The following is a 20547-nucleotide window of genomic DNA, read 5'->3' on the forward strand; positions in this document are numbered from 1 at the left end:
CTGTCGACGCTGCTGTTGCGCGGTAGTTACATGTTCTCGCAGCAGCGGCGGCGGCGGCGTTATCAGCCCGCGGTAAGAGCTGGTACTGTCGGGTCAGCCCTGACCTCTGCTTGTCACTTCGGACCAGAGTACAGTGGTTCAGATTGAGCATGCCTGAACCTTCGCTCAATGCCGAAACCAGAACTAACCATGAAATAGTGACGCAGACGTGTTGCCTTTGGTGACTTAAGATCAAACTTTTTGGAGAAACTACACTCCTCCACTTGCGTTTTAAGTAAACAAAGGCAAGACTGGGTGGGAGGGGGGAAAAAAAAAAAAAAAAAAGAGTGGCGAACTGATTACATTAAAAGATTATAACCTCACTTAAAGGGAGTTTGATGGAAAACTTAGTCGCTTGCTCGCAGCTTTCTTCCCTTCGGGGGAACTTCTCCCGGCTTAAACCGCCTGCAGCAGCCCGCTGTTACCACCGCTCGCCCCCCCGTTGCTCTGTATGGGTGTCGGATTCCTCTTCGAATAACAATACTGACTTTGGTGCATTCACAGACTGTCTGAATGAAAAAGTAGATTTTTTTTTTTATTTTTTAGACGCTAGTTAAAATTCCTCTTGTAGTTCTGAGTGATGCGATGCGGTCGGCAGCATGTGTTTGTCTTCGATTGTCCGCCGTGCCGGCGTGGCGTCGTTGGCAGCGTCCTGGTGGGCTCACACCCTCCGTGGTTGGTTTTACTGTCGATCCAGATCAATGGTGTAGACATGACAGAGGCCAGGCATGACCAGGCAGTAGCGCTCCTTACCGGCACCTCCCCCACCATCGCCCTCCTGGTGGAGCGAGACCCGAACGCACCGGGGGGCTCGCCGGGTCAGTCCCGGGCGCGAGCCCACTCCCCTCCGCCCCCAGAGCCCTCCGACTCTCCGGACCAGGAGGAGGACGGCCTCTCGCTTCACGGGAACCACCTGAGCCGGATGGAGGACGAGTACCCCATCGAGGTGAGACCTGCCGTCCGGAGACGGACTTCAACACGTGGAACAGTTTGGTTTTCTTTAGTAGACCGTGCTCGTGTTAATGCTTGTTTATGTGGGCCCCCCTCCCCCGCCCCCCGGCCCCACGCCCCACCCGCTATGCTGTCCAGCTCCAGAGACGGTGGTGCATGGTATGAAAGCTCGGTCTCGTTATAGTTTGTAGCCTGGTAACGCGTAGCTGTGTCGTTATCAGCAGTCCTTATAGCGCAGGTGATGCTATAAAGACGGATACCGTGTGGGTGTGAAGTAGAAAACCTCCTGCTTTAGACTCTAAAAGTTGTAGACAGGACAGTTTCATTGATTTTCGTCAGATTTACGCCCGAAATGTTCTCAAAATGTCGTCCCGCAACAAATTCTCCGCCTCTAATCGTAACAGGAAGTGACCCTGTTGAAGTCGGGCGGCCCTCTCGGCCTGAGCATCGTCGGAGGCAGCGACCACGCCAGTCACCCTTTCGGCGTCAACGAACCGGGGTGTTCATCTCGAAGGTAGAAGCTTTGAGAAGAGTCGTAGGGTGTCCCCCCCCCCCCTCCCAACCCACCAAAGTGCGTCTCACCGTCCGTCCCTCGTGTCTTCAGGTGATCCCTCACGGTCTGGCTTGTCAGAGCGGACCTGCGCGTCGGGGACCGGATATTAGAGGTGAACGCCATCGACCCTGCGGCACCGCCACGCACCAGGAAGCCGGTGCGCGCCCTGCTGGCCAACAAGCAGGAGATCCGCATGTTGGTGCGGAGGGACCCGTCGCCTCCCGGCATGCAGGAGATTATAATCCAGAAGCAGCCGGGGGAGAAGCTCGGCATCAGCATCCGCGGAGGCGCCAAGGGTCACGCCGGGAACCCCTTCGACGCCACGGACGAGGGCATCTTCATCTCCAAGGTCCTTTTCAAACTGCCGGAAAACGCGGCGTCTTTGCACGACTTCATTTTTTAAGTGGCGGCGCGTTGAGTGTCGCGGGTGGTTTGATGTCTGCAGGTGAGTTTCGAGCGGGAAGCGGCGGCCAGGGACGCGCGACTCCAGGTCGGCATGCGTATCCTGGAGGTGAACAACCACAGTTTGTTGGGGATTGACGCACACCGAGGCGGTGCGGCGAGTGCTGCGGGCCGTCGGGGACTCGCTGGTCATGCTGGTGTGCGACGGCTTCGACCCGCGAAAAGTGGCCGCCGTGGAGGTGAGAGACCGGGGGGGGGGGGGGGGGGGGGGGGGGGGGGAGGGTGCGGTCCGACGTGGACCGAGTGTTTCCTTGACTCGTGCTTTGACTTCGATCAGTAAATTTGGCTGCGAAGAGGTCGAGAGTCCCGCTCCGTTTAAAAAAAAAAAAAAAAAAAAAAAAAAAAAAGACCTCTGTTTGGGTTCGTTTCCAGGCGTCTCCGGGAATCATCGCCAACCCGTTCGCAACCGGCATTGTTCGCAAGAACAGCATGGAGAGCATCTCTTCCATCGACCGAGACCTGAGCCCCGAGGAGATGGAAATAATGCAGAAGGTACGACTCGCAGTACACACCGATTTATACACTAATTTGTGCCTGAATTACACACGTCAACATCACCCGCGCAGTTAAAGTGAGATATCGATCGTTTGTGTAACTTCCTGAACTGTTGTGGCTCTCCGAGGCGAGTTTATTTGCAAAGTACATTTCAGCAACCAGGTTCCTTCAGTGTTTTACATATAAAACCCCGTAAAAACAAAATCGGATTTTAAAAAGCAAGTTAAAAAAAAAGAGTTAAATAGACAAATATAATAATCAAAAGTTACATTAAGAAATGAGGAATTATTTTATTTTAGTTAAAGGCGAACAGATTTTTATTTTTTTAATTTTTTTATATATATGTGTGTGTAAACACGGCGAAAAGGTCCGCACGCGTTCCGATGATTGACAGCTCCTCGGTCCTCTCCTTCAGTCTGAAGGAGGAACCGCGATCGGGTCCGGGTCACGCTCGCGAAGACGCACACGTTCCCACACAAGTGCAGAGCCGAGTCTTTTGGGGTTCGGGGAACCGGCGGTGTAATTCGGCGTCATTCAAAGCGAGTCTTGCTACCGTGAATCAAACGTTGTGTTCAGCGTTTCTGCCGCCGCCGCCGGGAGTTACGAGTTTGATCCCGCGCACGCCGCCGCCGCACGCTCCCGTCTTTTCCACCGGTGCGGCCAGAATGCGCCAGCGCGGTTGTTTATTCTGTCCAGATTAGCTGTTGGGAGGCTGCCCGCGCCGAAGGAATGTCAGCGCGCTTGTCGGTTTTGGTTTATCGAACGTTTCTGTTGTTCCTCCGTCCGCACGCGCTCGGATCGATGAGCTACTAAACCCGCGTCCATGGCACGCGCGTCCGTTCTGGAAATTTTTTTGCAGCGCTCCTCCGGCGAAGCCCGCGGGGATGACCGGTCGAGATTTATTGGCGCCGTGAAAGTCGTTCAAATCTGGCTCTTCTCCCAGGAGTCGGAGATGGCGAGGGAGACGTCGCAGTGGGAGCGAGAAGAGATGGAGAAAGTGGTGAGTGCGACTGAAAATCTGTTGGGAGGTGAAGTTGTAGCCGTCAGGTCGGCAGGTCGATGGGAATTCGGCGAGAAAATTCAAACAAAACAAAAAGTCCAAACCTGAGTGTGCCCCCCTCCCGCCGCCGCCCCCCCTCCCCCACCGCAGCTGGCAGGGCGGAGCTTTAGAGTCTGGGGTTGGTCTGTCGGCGGGTGAATGAAGCTTCTCCTCTGCACCCCGTCGTGCGTATTATGTTTGACAGAACTGTTCCTGCAGTGTCCCACCTTTGCATGCTTTTTTTCTGCTCCTATAGCGAATGAATAGAGTACTTTCTTTTTTTCTTTTTTTTTTTTAATGTGTGCGGATTCTATCCTTTCTTTCCCTTCTGTTTTCTCTCTCTCTCTCTCTCATCTCTCCTTTTTACCTTCGGTGTGTTTGGTGTGATACAAAAAAAAAAAATCATCCGATCATCTCCATACCTCCTCCGTCCTCCACTGTTTTTTTTCCCCCCTCCCGTAACACTTCCCTTCCTCTTCTCACCCCTCATCGCATCACTGTGTGGCTGTGTGTGGTGTCCCCCACTCCCCCCCCCCCTCCCCTCTACTCCTCCTCCTCCTCCTCCTCCTGCTCTTCCTCTCTTGGTGAAGGAGCGCATGCGTTTGGAGCGTGAGGAGGCAACTCGCCTGCTAGAAGAGGAGACGGAGGTGAGACACTCCTCATCGGCGGGGCCTCGACACCAACCTCCTGTCTGTGCAGAACTGCAGTTCGACCGCAAACAAACACCACAGATCTGCCGACACAGCATTTGACCACGTTTACTAGTCTCGTTCCAACTGGTTTAGTTTTACTGGAACTGAAACTCCCTAAAAATGTTTTTTTTATAGTATTTTTTACTCGTATAGAGAATAAATTCCCCTGGAAACGGTGTGTCTGTAGATAAAAGTGATGCACTCAAACAAACGACACATGAAATATACTTTTTGTAGTCGATATAAAAAAAAAAAAAAGACCACTTGCATGTAGAAGTCAGTAGACGACCCCCCCGTCCTCTCCCCTCCCCCGCCTTTATTCATAGACTGTATGTAAAAGTGGACGTTGCTTCCGGTTCTGAAAAGTGAAGCCGATGCCGAAGCGCCTTAAACTGTAATACCACTGAGGGCCTCTAGGGGTCAGCTCCAAAAAAGCCTCTGGCTCCATAGACTCCCATTTAAATTCTCTCATGAAATACAAACACTAGTTTTTTTTTTTCTTCTAGTCATTTTGCTTCTGTCAGCTAAAGTCTCTTATTGGTTTTCTGGCGGTCCGTCTGAAAATAATTCCATCACTCATAAGATATGAGCCCTCAAAAGGAGGTACGTTTAGGGGCGCGTCTGTTTGATTGACAGGCCTGTGGTGCAGTCGGGTTTCCGCTGTAGGTGGGCGGGGGCTTAGTGTCCTCGTGTCCCCAATCAAATCGAGTCAGATCCACGTCTGGCTCCAAAAAAAAAATAGACGCAAACCTAAAAAAAACAATATTTCTAGGGTTTCAGAGTTCCCGTAGCACAACTCAACCTAACAGGAAGTGGACGTGTGGCATCCTCCCGCTCGGTCCTCCGGTCTTAACGTTCCCCAGTAAAACGACATCATCTTGAATCCATAGTGGCCCGTTGTGAAACAAACTTCAGCACAGACCTCCTCTCACCTCCGTGTCTCTTTTTTTTTAATATTTTTTTTTTCCCCCCCGTCAGAACATCGGCACCGGACCTCTGAAACTCGACTACAAGACGCTGGCCGCTCTGCCGACCACCAGCCTGCAGAAGGTCAACAGGGTGAGTCTCGCTTTGACGTCCGAGTGTCGTCCGGCTGCGGCCAGAAGAAACTCAGGCTTTACATCGGTACTTTTATTTCATTTATTTTCCCCGACTTTGAAGTTTGCTGCCATCTCCTGTGTGCGTGACCTCGAAATCTCAAAATAGGACCTCTTCGTGGAATTTGTCGTGTTTTGTGTCGCCCCGGAAACTGACCTCGACCAGTTGCCCCCCCCCCCCCCCCCCCCTTCCCTCCACTCCCCGGGAGCGTTTAACCCCCTCAATCCCTCCCGTGTGCATAACCCCGAGGGCCGCCCCGACGTATCGAATCACCGCGACGTCACGGTTAACAAGAGCGGACGTGACCGAAGGGAAAAGCATGAAGGTCGAAGATGTGAACTCTCCGAGGGACAAGTGCGGAAGAAAGACGAAGACATAAAAAAAAGGACGACTGCAGTAAAGATAACGGCGGAAAGGAAAAAGGAAGTCGCAGCCAAAGAAGGACAAGCGCTGTCCCCGGGGTGATAAAAAAAAGCACGAGTGTGAGGAAGAGCTGGTGAGATGGGTGTTGGAGGGGGAGGGAGGGAGGGAGGGAGGAGGGACAGCTGACCACTATCAACCGGCTTCTCCTCGGTGATATTTTAAACCTGCATCTGGCTCCGAAAGTGGACGGGGGTCTCTGTGGGTGGGGAGGAGGAAGAGGAGGAGGAGGAGGAGGAAGAGGGGGAGGAGGAGGAGGAGGGTTGGGTGTCGTCCGAGAGGAACAGACGAGTGTTTCAGTTTCCCGAAAAAGTCCTCGGAGGAGTAAGTTTGAGCGCCGACCCGTCGACATCCCACAGTGAGTACGAAGACGTCAACCCCTTTCTCCTCCCTCCTCGTCTTCTCTCTTCTTTCGTCTCCGCGTCTCGTCCTTCGAGGATCCGTTGGACGAGTTCTTCCCGCCCGCCCGGTTTTCGGTTTTCATAGAGAGCAGCTCCACGTTTAAAAAAAAAAAGAGACAAAACAAAACCAAAAAAAAACTAAACTCCTCGACATATCGCGCAGCTGTTGGCGAGACGGACGCAACACGTGGACACAACAACTGTGTTAGATAGCGGTTCTCGTTGAAGACCGGAGACACATGTTGGAGCCGGTCAACTTTTAATGAATGAAGCACATTGTGGAGGCAGACGGCTTTTTATTTTGTTGTTTGGCGGTTGAACGCTCGACCACACGAGTCGCTTTGTACTGAGTGGAGTTTAAAAAGAGTGAAAAAGTCACTTTGAAGAACAATAAGTGGGTTTTACTGTTCAGTAAAGTGACCGAAATCCTTATTTAATTCTTTTTTTAAGACATGAACAGGTCTGAAAAGAGCTTTATTTTAAATCTGACTTTCGTTTAAGAGCTTTTTAAGTTTTTTGTTTTTTTTCTCCAGAATAGACAGTTTAAGTATCGGTGTCCTTTCGATAAATAAAGCTGCTTTAATATTCCTTAAATGTAAATCTGCGGTTTATCATTTAATTATTACTTCGGGAAACCGTTTGGCTCGATGTTTCGGTGCGTTCCCGGCTCCTTTTTTTTTTTTTTTTTTTTTTCCCTTCAAGCTTGTCGGCATCCCGAGCGTCCTCGGTGTCTCTCAGCCAGCTCGGTCCAGCTGTCCCCCCATCAGAGTCCAACAGGCCGCTCGCTCACATTCCTTCTCACTGACCCTCATCTTTACAGTCGGAGGGCCACAATGCTCTAATGCTGTATTCTTAGCGCGGCTATTTTTAATGATCACCAGACCGCGTCAAGGTCGCGTCGTTATCTGGGTTCACTTGGAGATTAAAAAAAAAATAAATAAATAAAATTGTAAAAGTATTTTTAGGTTTTTAGGTCTATGTTTAAATTTATTTTTTTTTTAAAACACGACGCGTCTCGGGTTGCACGCGGTGTCCGGTTTCTCTCTTCTGTCACGGATTGAATGTCGGGTTTGAAAAGCTGCGTTTTTTTTTTTTTTTTTTTTTTTAATCCGGCGGCTCGAAGGTGCGCCGGGGCCCGAACGTCTCGCGGCTCTGATAGTGCGGTTATTTAAAGCCGCGGCGCTGCGCTGACGTGTCCCGCGGCGGCGGGGGGGGGGCAGTCGGGTTTTTGAGCGATGTGTGCCGAGGAACTTATCTGAACGGCTTCGGGGAAGATTTAGTGACGCGAGTGACTCATTTCAGCAGCGGGAGGCGAGTTTCTATTTACAGAAGCACAAAGTGAAACACTGGAATTCAGCCTCTTATCTTATTTTTAGGTCGTATATTACGGGATATATTTCCTAAATTAGTTTTGATTTCCTGGTTGAACTCATTAAACACTTCAACCTAGACTAGACTAAATCTTTTTTTTTTAATTTTAATTTACATTTCGGCCAACAAATCTTTCCTGTTGTAAGAAATCGCGCTGAAAAAAAAATTAAGGCAATAAATTGATTTGGGGATCGAGAGGACATTAAATGAGTATTTTAACGATTGATTAATATTTCACGCAAAAAATGACTTCGTTCTCAAATGTGAAAAATGATCAAGAAAGTAACCGGAAGATTATTTGATAATAAAACAGTCTGGCGTGTTTTACAGACCGACTTCCTGCATCACTTTTGTTCGTTGGCGTTTGGTGACGTAGGTTTTTACCTCCAAATAAAGCCGTTTGGAAATTGTGGCAAAAGACGATAATAAAGTTGTTGTTTTTTTTTTGCCTTTTTAAAATTTGCGCCAGCGACGTCAGTTTCCTCAAATCTCAGCTGTTACTTTGGTGAGAAAAAAAACCTCCACCGACTGTTAGCAGGAAGGTAGAATAACTGGGATTGTCCTCGAATCTCAGTTCTGGTTTCTCCGCCGTGATAATTTCCTTTCGAGTGACTTCCTGTCCGTCACTTCAACTGTGTGCCCCCCCCCCCCCCCCCCCCTCTTCCCCTCTGCTCCCGTTCAGTTCTCTACCTCCGATACTTCCATGGAGGCCCCCCTGCAGGCCCAGTACGGGGCCCCTTTAGAGCCCCCGGGCCTCGGGTTGAGTCAGCCCACAAAACAGCCGAGCCACGCGGACCCCGAGTCCCTGAATCTGAGCACGGACCTCGATTACCTTCGCGGATCCCAGTTCTCCTCTAACGGCACCTCGGATTCAACCGTTGCGCCCGAACGAGAAGAAGAAGAAGAAGAAGAAGAGGAGGAAGTGGAGGAAGTGGAGGAGGAGTGTCTGGTGGACTCGCAGTCTATCTGCTTCAAAGAGAACCCGTTCTTGGTGGCCAACCGGAGAGGAAAAGGTCTTCCCCCCGGGGAGCGGGTGCTGTCGGGGCCTCCGGTCGGCTACGGCAAACAGGGCCAGCTGCAGCCGTGGTTGTTCAGCAAGGCAAGACGCCTGCGTGTGGTGTGGAGGCAGCATGCTGTGTTACCGTGCAGTTTGTCGTTTGGTCACCAGTTTTTTTGTTTTGTTTGTTTTTTCAACTGTTGTGTTTATGAGATCCAGAGAAGCATCTTTCACAATAACGTTTACACACTTTTTTTTTTTTTTTTTTTTTACAAAAGTAATATTTTTGAGGCCAAATAATTCTCTTCCAGCTCGTTTAAACGGTCCCAGTGGGAATCAAATCCTCATATTTGCAGATGAGGATTAACGTGAACCGAAAAAGAAAAAGTTTTCTATTCATGGGAGAATAATTGTTCTTCTGCGGCCTCGTTCTGTGTTAAATCCCAGTTTGATAACCGGCTGAACTGGGGCATGTTTTGTTTTGTTTTTTGTTTTTTTTTGTTGCCGTGAGCACAATTGTGTGTGTGTGTGTGTGTGTGTGAGGCACCTCGCGAGGCATTCAGGGAACCTCGTCAGTACACGGTCAGGATGGACTGGAACGTCTGACCCGACAGCTGAGGGAGGGAAGGAGGGAAGGGGTCAGAGGTCACGCAGCGACACGACCCGCTGGGACGCCCGGAGGAGGAGTGCACGTTTACCAGCGGAGAGCTTGTTTTGTTTCTTTGTTTTGAGTTTACTTCTCGAGTGAAAGCAGCTGTTGATGTGGGTTTTTTTTTTTTTTGGGGGGTCTTTTGTGTTTCTAGGCTCCTTCAACTGATTTCACCAGGACGGACAGCCCGATCAGGGACGCACCGTACTCCCCGACCATCCAACCGGTGAGCGCCCCGAAAAACACCCGGCGCTCCTGCGGCCTCCGTCACCTGCTCTCATACCGTCTTTTTTTTAAAAATTTTTTTAATACTTGTCCTTTTTCCACGAGTCACTCGTAGCTCTTTAGCTACTACTGACAGCTTTTGACCTTTTCCTGTGAACCATCAACCATGACGAAGCCCCAACGGTTACATTTTAGTGCACACAAGTAGACGGGTGCCGATCCATGCCGGTTTTTTTTTGTGGTTTTTTTTTTGTATTTCATTGTCATACTTTGATTTTGATTTTCTTCGCAGGCAAACATTCATTACACCTCCACTCCCACTGCCAAGGACAACACGTCGTCATCAGTGAGTGTCCGCGAGGCTCGGAAACGCCTGGAAACCTTGATTTATTATAAGAGTCGTGCTCAATGCGCCGGTGCAACCGTAGATGAAGCCGTATTTTTTTTTTAATTTCATATTTTATGAACTGTTAACTTTGAGCCGCCGGTGAAATTTCTTTCCTGATTTCTGAAAGCTAATTAAGAAAACAAAAAGTCAGAAGCCGTCTGAATGTCGTCTTTAGTCTCGACTTTATCTTCGGATTCAAAGGAACTCCATAAGAGCAGTTATATATAATTATATAAAAACGATTTCCACTCGGGTGCATTTCACTCATTCATTTTTTTTTTTAAGTTGTCATTCACCCTAAAGTTGGACATCTCTTAACAGGTTATAAAAAGATTTAATTTCTTCTTTTTTTTTACCCCTCCTCCCCCCTCCCTCCTCCTCCTCAGACTCGACCGGGTGCCATCCAGCCAGTTGGGCGCGTGCGGCCGAGCCCCTCGCCCGCCTCGCCAGACGGCCACAGTCCCAACCCCTTCCAGCATGGCCCCTCCCCCTTCAACTCCCAGACCTCTGTAAGACCCCTCACCACCACGTAGGGCCGGCCTCCGTCCGCCTCTCTCCGCTCCGTGCCGCCCGCCGTGACTGCGCCGCCTCGACGTCGAACGCGGCGGCGTCTTAACAGCAGTCGCAGATAATCACGGCACACCGATGCTTTTTTTTTTTTTTTTTTTTAATATATATAAAAAAAAAAAGGCAACCAACCAAAGATGGGGGAGACTTTTTTTTTTTTTTTTTTAGTATCTGAACGCACCGGGCAGGCGCTGCACACCTGCAGCGTTTATCGGCGTTTGAACTACACCTGAAAACGGAGCGTCCATCTCGACTCCGGAGCTCCGAAAAAAAAAAAAAAAAATAATAATAATAATAATAATAATAATCGCAGCTCCCTGATATGTTTCCATTGATTTCTTTCGGCAGTTTCAAAAGCGGATCGGTAAATAATGAAGAAGCTGTGATTTCTTATTGATTATTTCTAAAAAAAAAAAAAAAAAAAGACAAAACAACCGTCCCCCAGGCCCTACTGTCCTACTGTCCGTCTCTCTCTGGCATACTCCCTCCTCTCTCACTCCAAACCAGCCGCCATGCTCTTCACCTGTTCTCCCTCCACAGTCTTCTTCAACTGCTGGTTTTTTTTATTTCATCGTCTTCCCTCTCCTCCATGTCTCTTGTCTGTCTGTCCCCTCCCATCCTCCCTCCTCCTCCTCTTCTTCCCTCTCTCGCCTCCTCTTTTCATACGGACCCCCACCCCCCCACCCCCTCCCAATCCCCTGCAGCCTCGCGCCCCCTCCCCCACCTCGCCCGACGAGCTCCCCATGAATGTCAAGCAGGCATACAAGGCGTTTGCCGCCGTGCCTCGCTCGCTGGCAGTGCTGGAGCCGCCGCAGGTAGGCCGAGCTGCCCGGACTCTGACCGGGTCAACAACAACAACAACAACAACAACAACAACAACAACACAAGCATGCTGTGCTGACTGGTTGGTTTCGTCCCGCCCCGCCCCGCACTCCCACCCTCCCCCTCCCCTCCTGACGGGAGCAGGCTGTCCAATCAGAAGCCTGCGCCTCGTCAGGGAGGGAGGGAAGGGGGAGGGAGGGGGGGGTCCTGTGACGTGACGTGTGGAATGCGTTCATCGTTGTTGTTTTTTTTTTTTTGGTGCCCCGCTGCCATCATCTGTGGTCATGCTGGTGTTGACTCTCGGTTCATCCGTCCATCTGTGGCTCGCGTACTAATATTCAACCCCCCTTTGTGTCGTCTATATTATCTCCTCATCGGTCTGCCTGCTCTGTATCTCTGTTCGGAGTCTCTTTTACGTCGCTCACACTCTTCTTCTTTTTCTTTTTTTTTTCCTGCTCTGCCAACAGGACCTGTACGTGAGGAACAATTTCAGCCCGAAACCTTCTCCGGAGGTCAGTAAACACGTCGAACCAAAAACATAAACAGCTGCTTGTTACAAAGCGTCGACCTGAATACGTGACAGTAATTACTTCTCGATATTTTATTTCTAAAAGCGTGGCTGTATTATATCGAAGGGATCAAAAAGCTATGCGCTCATATCATCCAGTTTCTCTATTCTCTATGATTGAAGAGTTGCGCTGTTGCATCATGGGTAGTTTGTAGCCGTACTGTTTGCAAACATCAAGTTCGTCTACACCGTTATTTCGAAGGTTAGTTTTCCCTTAAGGTTTAGAAGAAGCCTGGTTTAACCTGCAGGAGTTTCAGGCCACGGAGGAAATCCACTCCTGACGAGGGAGTCGGAGCGAATCATTTGTTGGAACATTCAAGAAACGCCTGCGTAACCGTCAGAGGAAGTCGCTCAGACAAATGTGGGATTTAAATCCGGCTCGAAGGAAAGTATTAAATGTTTCGTTCGTGAAGAGGAAAAGCCTGCGCAGCCTGAAATCGTTTGAAGGTGTTTGAAAAGGAGGGAGGTTTTACTTTCAGGCCGAAGCGGTGATTGAATCCGAGTCGTCCCGCTCGAAGCGCGCCGTTACCGACGGTCTGGCGATGACGTGTTTTGGCCTTTTTTCAGGCCGAGCTGAACAACGAGGTGTTTGATGACGCGGACGGTTGGGAGGGAGGCGGCGAGGGTCTGACCCCGAGGGTCTCCCCCCGGCTCTCCCTCTCGTCTGACCGCCGGGAGTACATGAGCCTGGCCGCGGTGCCTCGCCTCGCCAGGCTGTCGGGGGACCTGCAGGTACCCGCCGCCTCCTGGCTTGACGGGTGGTGGTGCTGCTGCTGGTGATGGTGGTGGTGGTGGTGCTGCTGCTGGTGGTGGTGGTGGTGGTGTCGTCGTCTCTCTGCTCCCGCAGACTGGGAGACAACTTCTGTCCCGTCGATAATCGAAACGCAACTTAATTCGTATGCGATCGGCTTCGTGGTGCCGGGTTCTGATTTCATGGATAATTTAGTTCTTTCTTCTTTGGTCTGTGATACTTTTCTCCTCCTTCATCTCCAGCGATGTCCTCCGATTCCTGCGAACGGCTTCGCAAACAGTGCAGCTTTTTTTTGTCGACCTTTTAGTTTGACCTTTTTGTCCCAACGTCTTGTCGTTTTATAACCCGTCCTCGATGTTCCCCGTAAACCCTGCAGAGTCCTTCCCCTGGTGGTAAGAACAGCCCGGAGCAGCGCTCCTTCAGGGACAGACAGAAGTATTTCGAGATCGACGTGAAGCAGCAGACGCCGGACAAACCCAAACCTCGGGTCTCCCTCGTCGGAGAGGATGACCTCAAGAAAATGAGAGAGGAAGAAGGTGCGCTTCCCGCGTCTCCGCCTAAACCGTCCTTTACCGATAACTCAAAATTAGAACAACAACAACAAAAAAACAACAACAACAACATCCGTGTCTGATCATCTGTCCGACAGAGAGGAAGTTTGAGCAGCGGGCGCGGGAGTATCTGCTGGACGAGGACGAGGAGGACGAGGAAGAGGACCTGGCTAAGCAGGTGGCGCAGATGAAGGCCACGGGCAAGGTGTTGCTGGACGGAGTGGAGTACAAGGTGGAGCCGGCGTCCGCCCCGTCTCAGCACTGCTCCACACCACCCAGCTACAACGTCACACCACCCAGCTACAACGTCACACCACCCAGCTACAACGTCACACCTCCGAGTTACTGCGGCAGCTCAGGGTAGGAAGTTGTGGATTTTTAAAAAAAAAAATTTTAATTTAAAAAAAAAAAGTTCAAATAGGCCACTAATAGTTGTCTTGCCTTTTTGTGTGTAGGCCGTCCTCGGTCGACGGCAAGGGAGACTCTCAGAGGAATTCGCTGGAGGACAGCTTCAGGCTGGAGCAGAGGCCCAACTCGATGAGCGGGTAATCACGGCGCACAGGATGACATCTTTTTTTTTTTTTAAACACCTCGGTCTCATCGTTTCTCTCCGCTGCCGTTTTCCTCGTCAGGCTGATCCCGGTTTATCCCGGCGAGTCGGCGGCTCCCATCCGCACGGCCAAAGCGGAGCGCCGGCATCAAGAGAGACTTCGTATGCAGAGCCCCGAGCTGGCGGTGGCCGCCGACAAGGACCTGTCGCCGGCAGAGAAACGAGCCCTGGAGGCGGAGAAGAGGGCCATGTGGAGGGCAGCACGGTAAACGCCGCAATATCACGCACTTAGAGGGAAGATAGAAATCTAAAAGTTTTCCTGTTTAAAAAGAAGAAAAAAAAAAACACATTATTTTATAATGGCAGGAATCAGGAGATAAAATGTGTCTTTTCTCGGTGTTATTACAGTATTATAGTAAACTTCATTATGGCTTTAGTTTGCTCATCTTCTACATTTATGAAGGCAGTGATGACGTCTCAAGACTCTCAACTAATGCTAATATTCCTGTTTGTTTTTAAAGTTGCTCCGTAGAGCAACACGTCATCATATTACGAGTAACAACCGCTGAAGCAACTTAAATTGCTTCATTATTCAGACCAGCAATCTAATAAGAGATTATTTTGTTGTTGTTGTTGATGATGTAACAAGCGATTTATTCATTATTTACTCTTACGGAAATCACCTTTTATATATATATATAAACCTTTTAACATCTATTTCTGTTGAACTGAAGTTAAAACTAAAGCATCAGTTTCTTTAAGAGCGAGTCAGTCACACTTCAGACCCACATTTTCCCAATAAAGTTTGTCGAGGCTTCAGTTTTTGGCCCAGAAATCTGAGTTCACATTAGACGGTGTGAGTGTGTGTGTGTGTGTGTGTGTGTGCGTGTGTGTGTGTGTGTGTGTGGTCTCTTTCTCTCATTACTGTCATGTCTAAAAATGGTGTCTTATCTACTCTTCCTCAGTGTGTCGGTGTTTTACCTTCCATTCTTTGGTTTTCTTCTCTCTTTCTGTCTGTGGGCCTTTCCTCCTCTTCCTCCTTCATCCTGGTATACTTTTCATCCCTCCTCCTCCTCCTCTTCCTCCTCCTCCTCCTCTTCTCTTTCACCCTGTCTGGGGGTGGGGGGGGGGGGGTGTGCCTCAGGCCCTATGGCCTGGAGGAGGATGTTAGGCAGTATGAGCAGGACCTGGCTAAGCGGCTCTACCAGGCCCGAGTGAGGGCATCTCAGGGCTCGGCCGCGGCCCCCCAACCCCCCACTGCCTCCTCCTCGTCTGCAGCCTCCCAGCTCAGGTCTGCTCCTCGGGCCCCGGCCAACGGGGGCCAGACGCACGGCATCGTGGGGGTGGGGGGGTGGGGGGGGGTGGGTTGTGGCTTGGGTGCTTTTGGTGTTGGGGTATTTTGCTAGAGGCCAGAATTCGGAAAGGTCCAAGCAAGCACTCGCAGCGACTCTGACAAGTGCTTCCGCGGCCTTTCTGGTGCCGTCTCGCTTCTGCACGTCTTTGCCGTTTCCATCTCCAGCTTTCTTCTGGTTCCCGTCTCTCTTATCTCCCCCCCCCCCCCCCCCCCCACCACCACCACCCACCCCCTCCCCCTCCCCCTCTGCAGCACTGTTTATTTTCAGTTGTGCCTTGCTGTTGTCGTTTACACTGTTCTTCGTACTAACACATGGCCCGCAGTAAGTTTGCAAGCAGTCTGAGTTGAGGGTGAACCTACTAGCAGTAGGTAGTCCTTTTCCTGGAATGCCTCCCTTTTTTCTTTTTCTTTTTGTCTTTTTTTTTTTTTAATTTATTGTACAATGAAAATTAAATGGTCGTTTATCACAGCAAACCAGGACAAGGAGCACCCAACATTAGTAGTGATCGGTCGACACCCACCTGAAGTGGTGTGTGCCTCCGTCAGTCTTGTGTGTCTCTTTTTTTTTTTTTTTTTTTTTTTTATTTACATTTCTTTAATGACGTGGACGTCCTTCGTTGTTTCTGATCGTGGTTGTCCCCCCCCCCCCCTCTCCCGTAGGATGAAGTCTCTGGAGCAGGACGCGCTCAAGGCTCAGATGGTCATCGCCAAGTCTCGGGACGGGAAGAAACGCGGGACGTTAGACCAGCTGACGGAGTCGCCCTCGCCCGCCCCGACACCCTCCCCCACTCCTATGGAAGGTAAAGCGAGCGCTGTTCCGACCCGAACGTCCGCTGTTCGTTTCATCCGTACGAACCCGAAACGTAAACGCCATTCATTCCTACTTTTTCTGCTTCATTGAACACTTTTAAAAAAAAAAAAAACATTTTGTGTGTGTGTTTGACAGAGCTCAGTCCTCGAGGAGTGACCTCACCGGGCAGGCTGGTGAGCACGCAACCTTTTTATTTAGTTTTTACCCTTATTTTGTTTGAGTTTGTTCTTCACTGATCCTCGTTTCAGCGTGAACAAGACGTCCGTGTGCTCTTCTGCGGACTCTTGAGTGCTCCAATCACCGAATATCTGAACAAAAGCTGTAACACACTTCATTCGGGGAGGTTTCGCTGAAGACAGGCAAATAACAGGGCTGTTTGTTTGCAAGCTGAAAAAAAGGGGGGGGGGGGAAGGTACATTTGCTTCAAAACACATCGACATGAATCCACCATCTAACTCATTGTCACTGCGACCAATCAAGAGCAGAGAGCACACGTTTGTTCTCCCGTCATAAGCCTCAGCCGGCTGTATAAATCACCCATCAGCCTCTCTGCTCCCATTCTTCCTTCCCAGTCCCCATTTTCCTCATCCTCTTAATTTTCCTGTTCACATTTCCCTTTTCCACCCTTTTTCTCCTCCTTTTCTATACTTCCTCCTCCTCCTCCTCCTCCGTTTTCTCTGTCCCTGTTTTTCCCCCCCTTCTCCTTCGACCTCTGCTCATTCCTGTTTGCTATCCTTCTAGTCCCTGTCATCAAAGAAGTTTGACTACCGACAGTTTGCTGCCATTCCTTCTTCCAAACCCGTATACGACATCCAGGTATTGGCTGCATGCTGAGCTCCGGGGGCACCCAGCCTCCTCCCTCCCCACCCCCCCCCCGGCTTCCCCTGCTGCCTCCCCTCCCTCCCTCCCCTTTAGTTTACCTGTTAATCAAGAGGGCATCAGTGTTGACTGCGTCGTGGCTCGGTGATTGATCAGCACTTCCTTTTTTTCCTGCACTGTCGGTGGCGTGGCTCACTAACTCTCACTTGCGCAATAAAACAAGAGACTCTTTTCTTCCCCCGCGCTAAACGATGACACGACGAATCAAAGCTCCTTCCTCCTGCCTCCCACCCGTGACTCACACGGAGCTGTCGTTAGCGGTAACCACTCGCGCCCGTCTGCCTCTCGGCTGACTAATCCATTCACGAACAATAACACTCACCGCCGGCTGCTGCAGAGATGCAGACGGGGCTTTTACATCCCACTAACCGAGGGGGGGGGGGGGGTGAGGGAGGAGGAGGGGGCTACAAACTCTGCATCTCATCCACTCTCACGTTCACTTCCATCAGCTGTCTTGCTCCACGCATGGGTCACGTTATCAGGCAGAAGAATAACACGTCCTCCCGCTCTGGCTGTCGATGAGGCTCGTAGGCCGAGGGGTCTCCTCCTGTAGAGTAACAGCTGTGTGTGTGCGCGCGTGTGTGTGTGTGCGCGTGTGTGTGTGTGTGTGTGTGTGTTGTTGGAGCGCTTGTTCATTTTTTTTTTTTTATTGGGGGGGGGTCAAGCATCTGTCGTCTGTGCCTGTCAGTCTGCGCTCCTAAGTGTCGGGTGTCTTGTGGTTTCTAAGTTGTTGCCCAGTGACCTCGGTTTGTTTTGAATCCTCCCTTTGGTGGTTGTAATTTAACTGTCTCTGCTTTCTGTAAGTGTGTTTATGAAGTCTCTTTTGAGATTCCCTGCACATAAATAGTGTTTTGAGGATAAGTTCCCTTTTTATTTTTTTACCATTTTTATATGCGCATTGAACAAGTTAACGGCAGCTGTTATCGTTCCTTGTGTTCCAACGGTCTGTAAACCGATCCCTTCCTCGTGCATCTCCAGTGTAAGATATAGGGGGCAAAATCCACAGCCGGCACTCTGTAAAAATGTAATAATAATAATAATATATTAGCATCCTCTGAACTAGCAGCAGTGGCAGCTACTGCCTTGAGGACAACATTTCCTTTTCTTACGACGGTGTCAGGAGAAACTGATGTGATATTTTGCACTAAAAAGACAACGCACAAGGAGGGGGTGGGGCTGTGGCTGCGACCCCCATCTCTTAGAAGGTGGAGTAGCGATATGAAAGGAAGCCTCCAGCGCCAGTATCGTGGAATGACTTCAGCAACCAAAAAAAAAAAAAAAAAAAAAAAAAGTCTCGTCGGTGGTCGAATGGGCAAGAGTTGAAAAACATCTGAAAATCTGAACGTTATTTAAGCGCTCCAATTAAAATGTGACTAAATAGTCGTAGTTGAGTAGAAGTGCTCTGGCTTTGGTGGCTCGGGCCGATTGGGAGCTTCAGGTCTGTCTGCTCAACCTGCAGTGAGCTCGGCTGCTCTCGTGGTGAAGGCTTCAAATAAACGCCCCTCGCTGCTCCGTTTCTCACTTCCTCTTCTCTTTTTCCAGTCCCCCGACGCAGCCGACGACATACAGTACATCGACGACGGCTCCAGCAACCCGGGTACGTACTGCTGCTGCTGCTGCTGTTTGTTTTTGTTTTTGTTTTTGCGCGATTTCAAATTGTATTCGAAAAACTACTGAGAGAAAAGTGCGCATATTTCCTCAACCTCTTTTATCCCCTTTGATTCAGGAGACTACCTGGGATAAAGGGCTCCTATTGGTAGGATCCTGTGTGCATGTGTGTGTTGCTCGGTGTGTGTATGTATGTGTGTGTGTGTGTGTGTGTGTGTGTGTGTGTGTGTGTGTCGGGGGCTAAACGTGTGTGTGAGGGGATGTTTGTGTCTGGACTGCGTGTGGATTTCCACTAACCTGCTAGTCGTGTGGCGTAGCTGTGGATTCGGGGATAAAGGATGGGTGTGTCCACGTGGGTGTGCTTTGCCGTCTGCCACGAAGCAGCTACTGATTGTGACACTAAAGTGGAAGAGAAATCTGACGTCCAAACTAACTATCGCTCAGTTCCTCCGGGATTTCAAGAGTTTTTTTTTTTTTTTTTAATGATTGATTTTGCTGCAGGAAATTGTTAATCACGTCCAATTATAATAAGCATACTGCACATCACGGAAGTAGCTTCCTAATTATGCGGGATGTGTTTACATGCACTGTAGTAACCTTTTCTCTGTAAGTCTGCGTTCTCATTAAAAAAAAAAAAAAAAAAAATCTCCCCGACTTTATTTTGGAAGCGCGGCTTGCTGATTCGAACTGTTGCAGTGATGCAGCGTGCTGCTTAAATGTCAGTAGTTATTGCTTCCATTTACCCGGTCAGCTCGCAAGTCTCCGTCCTCCGGTCGTACATGTCAAAAGTCTTGAAAAAGCATGCTTTTCTAATTTACATCAATAATAATCCACCTTCCTGGAGAAGCTGCTCATAACTCAGACATGTAAAAAAAAAAAAAAAAAAGCGCGTAAACACACTTGAGATTTAAAAAAAAAAAAAAAAAAAAAATTTGACTTGGTAAACCCGTTTTGAGTTTCAGCACAGACCTCCCAGAGGTTGCAGGTTTAAACGCGCCGTTCCCGGGGAGCTTCAGTTTTCTGTTTTCCAGCTGCTGCTGTGAATGCGGTGCGCCTCTCGCAGCTTTAAGGGATCCGTCGACTCTCTCATCAAATGCTGCACAGGAATTCTCCCTCCTGCTGCCTCTATTATTTTTTCTCTCTCTCTCTCTCTCTCTCTCTGCAGCTGACGTTCTCAAGTAAAAAAACAACAACAACCAAACAAACAAGTAAATCGAGGCATTCGTTGTGACCTACGGTCTTGTCTGCTTGTGTTTTCTAGGGCCCGCCGCGAGCCCCGACGTCGAGGTGACCACCCCGCTGCCCAACACCTCCGCCCTGGAGGAGATGGCCCTGTACAGCAACAAACGCAAACTGAGGCAGGGCCGCCGCAGCCTGGAAACCGCCGTGCCCACGTAACACGTCACCGACCGCGACAGAGAACACACGCACGCGAACACACGCGCGCGCGCGCATTTACCCAGACCGAGGAACACTGGTAAACTTATGGGTGCATCCGCAGGAGGTGCAGATTCACCGAAACACTACACACAGTGTCAGTACAGCGAGGTCTAACTCTCCCGTGTGTGTGTGTGTGTGTGTGTATATATATATATATATATATATATACATATATATATATATATATATATATATATATATAACGCAAATATATATATATATAACCACTGCAGAGACGACGAAGCTGATAGTTGCCACACATAGACACTCACTTATATCCTGCGTGCCAGTCTTGCCTTTACAGCCAGCGGGCGAATCGGCAAGTTGCTCAACAGTCCCTCAAAAGTGAGAGAGAGAGAGAGCTAGTGAGGTTAGCTAGGATCGCTACTTACAGACCATTCTTCTATTTTTGTTCGACCTTCGGTTTGCCTAGTAGAATCTGATCTATTTTAACATGAGGTGATCAAAAGTTTTTTGTTTTTTTTTAAATTTTATTTTCTGCGCCTTCAGTGATTTTGCTGTTGAAGGGGGGGAAAAAAAGAAAAAAAAAAGAAAAAAAAACATACTGGAAGAGAAAAGAAATGGGTTATAGCTATACTAACTTCTTGAATGATATTTTTAGGCTTTCAGTGATTAGACTGTAAAACGTCTTATGTTTTCTTGAGGCTTAAGCGGACAGGAGTGTATATATATATTGAAGAGGGAACATCCTGCTACCTTCATAGTCACAAATTATGGAAAGCTTTTTTAAAAAAAAAAAAAAAAATTCTTTTTTTTTAGTACATATCATGTTTGCACTGCCACTGATTATCTTTTAAGAACGTATATCTTTACTAATTTATTGTTTTTACTGTTTTACTCAAATT

General features: G+C 49.3%; 1 protein-coding gene across 1 annotated transcript in view; it reads left to right on the forward strand.

The window, feature by feature from the left end:
* Window positions 1-19739, forward strand: part of scrib (scribble planar cell polarity protein) — a 61464-nt gene extending 41725 nt beyond the window's left edge. Inside the window, 22 exon segments of the mRNA XM_069159654.1 lie at window positions 737-985; window positions 1395-1488; window positions 1491-1504; window positions 1595-1627; window positions 1629-1892; window positions 1989-2075; window positions 2077-2184; window positions 2378-2497; window positions 3444-3500; window positions 5210-5290; window positions 9322-9393; window positions 9685-9738; window positions 10167-10289; window positions 11637-11681; window positions 12865-13024; window positions 13138-13399; window positions 13495-13584; window positions 13672-13854; window positions 15604-15743; window positions 15890-15927; window positions 18176-18230; window positions 19503-19739. Coding sequence (XP_069015755.1) covers window positions 737-985; window positions 1395-1488; window positions 1491-1504; window positions 1595-1627; window positions 1629-1892; window positions 1989-2075; window positions 2077-2184; window positions 2378-2497; window positions 3444-3500; window positions 5210-5290; window positions 9322-9393; window positions 9685-9738; window positions 10167-10289; window positions 11637-11681; window positions 12865-13024; window positions 13138-13399; window positions 13495-13584; window positions 13672-13854; window positions 15604-15743; window positions 15890-15927; window positions 18176-18230; window positions 19503-19639 — 2466 coding nt within the window. The 3' untranslated portion in view covers window positions 19640-19739.
* Window positions 19740-20547: the final 808 nt, after the last annotated feature.

The sequence above is a fragment of the Embiotoca jacksoni genome, unplaced genomic scaffold, assembly GCF_022577435.1.
Source record: "Embiotoca jacksoni isolate LCO1_2020_lvr unplaced genomic scaffold, fEmbJac1.0.p SCAF_25, whole genome shotgun sequence".
Taxonomy (NCBI): Eukaryota; Metazoa; Chordata; class Actinopteri; family Embiotocidae; genus Embiotoca; species Embiotoca jacksoni.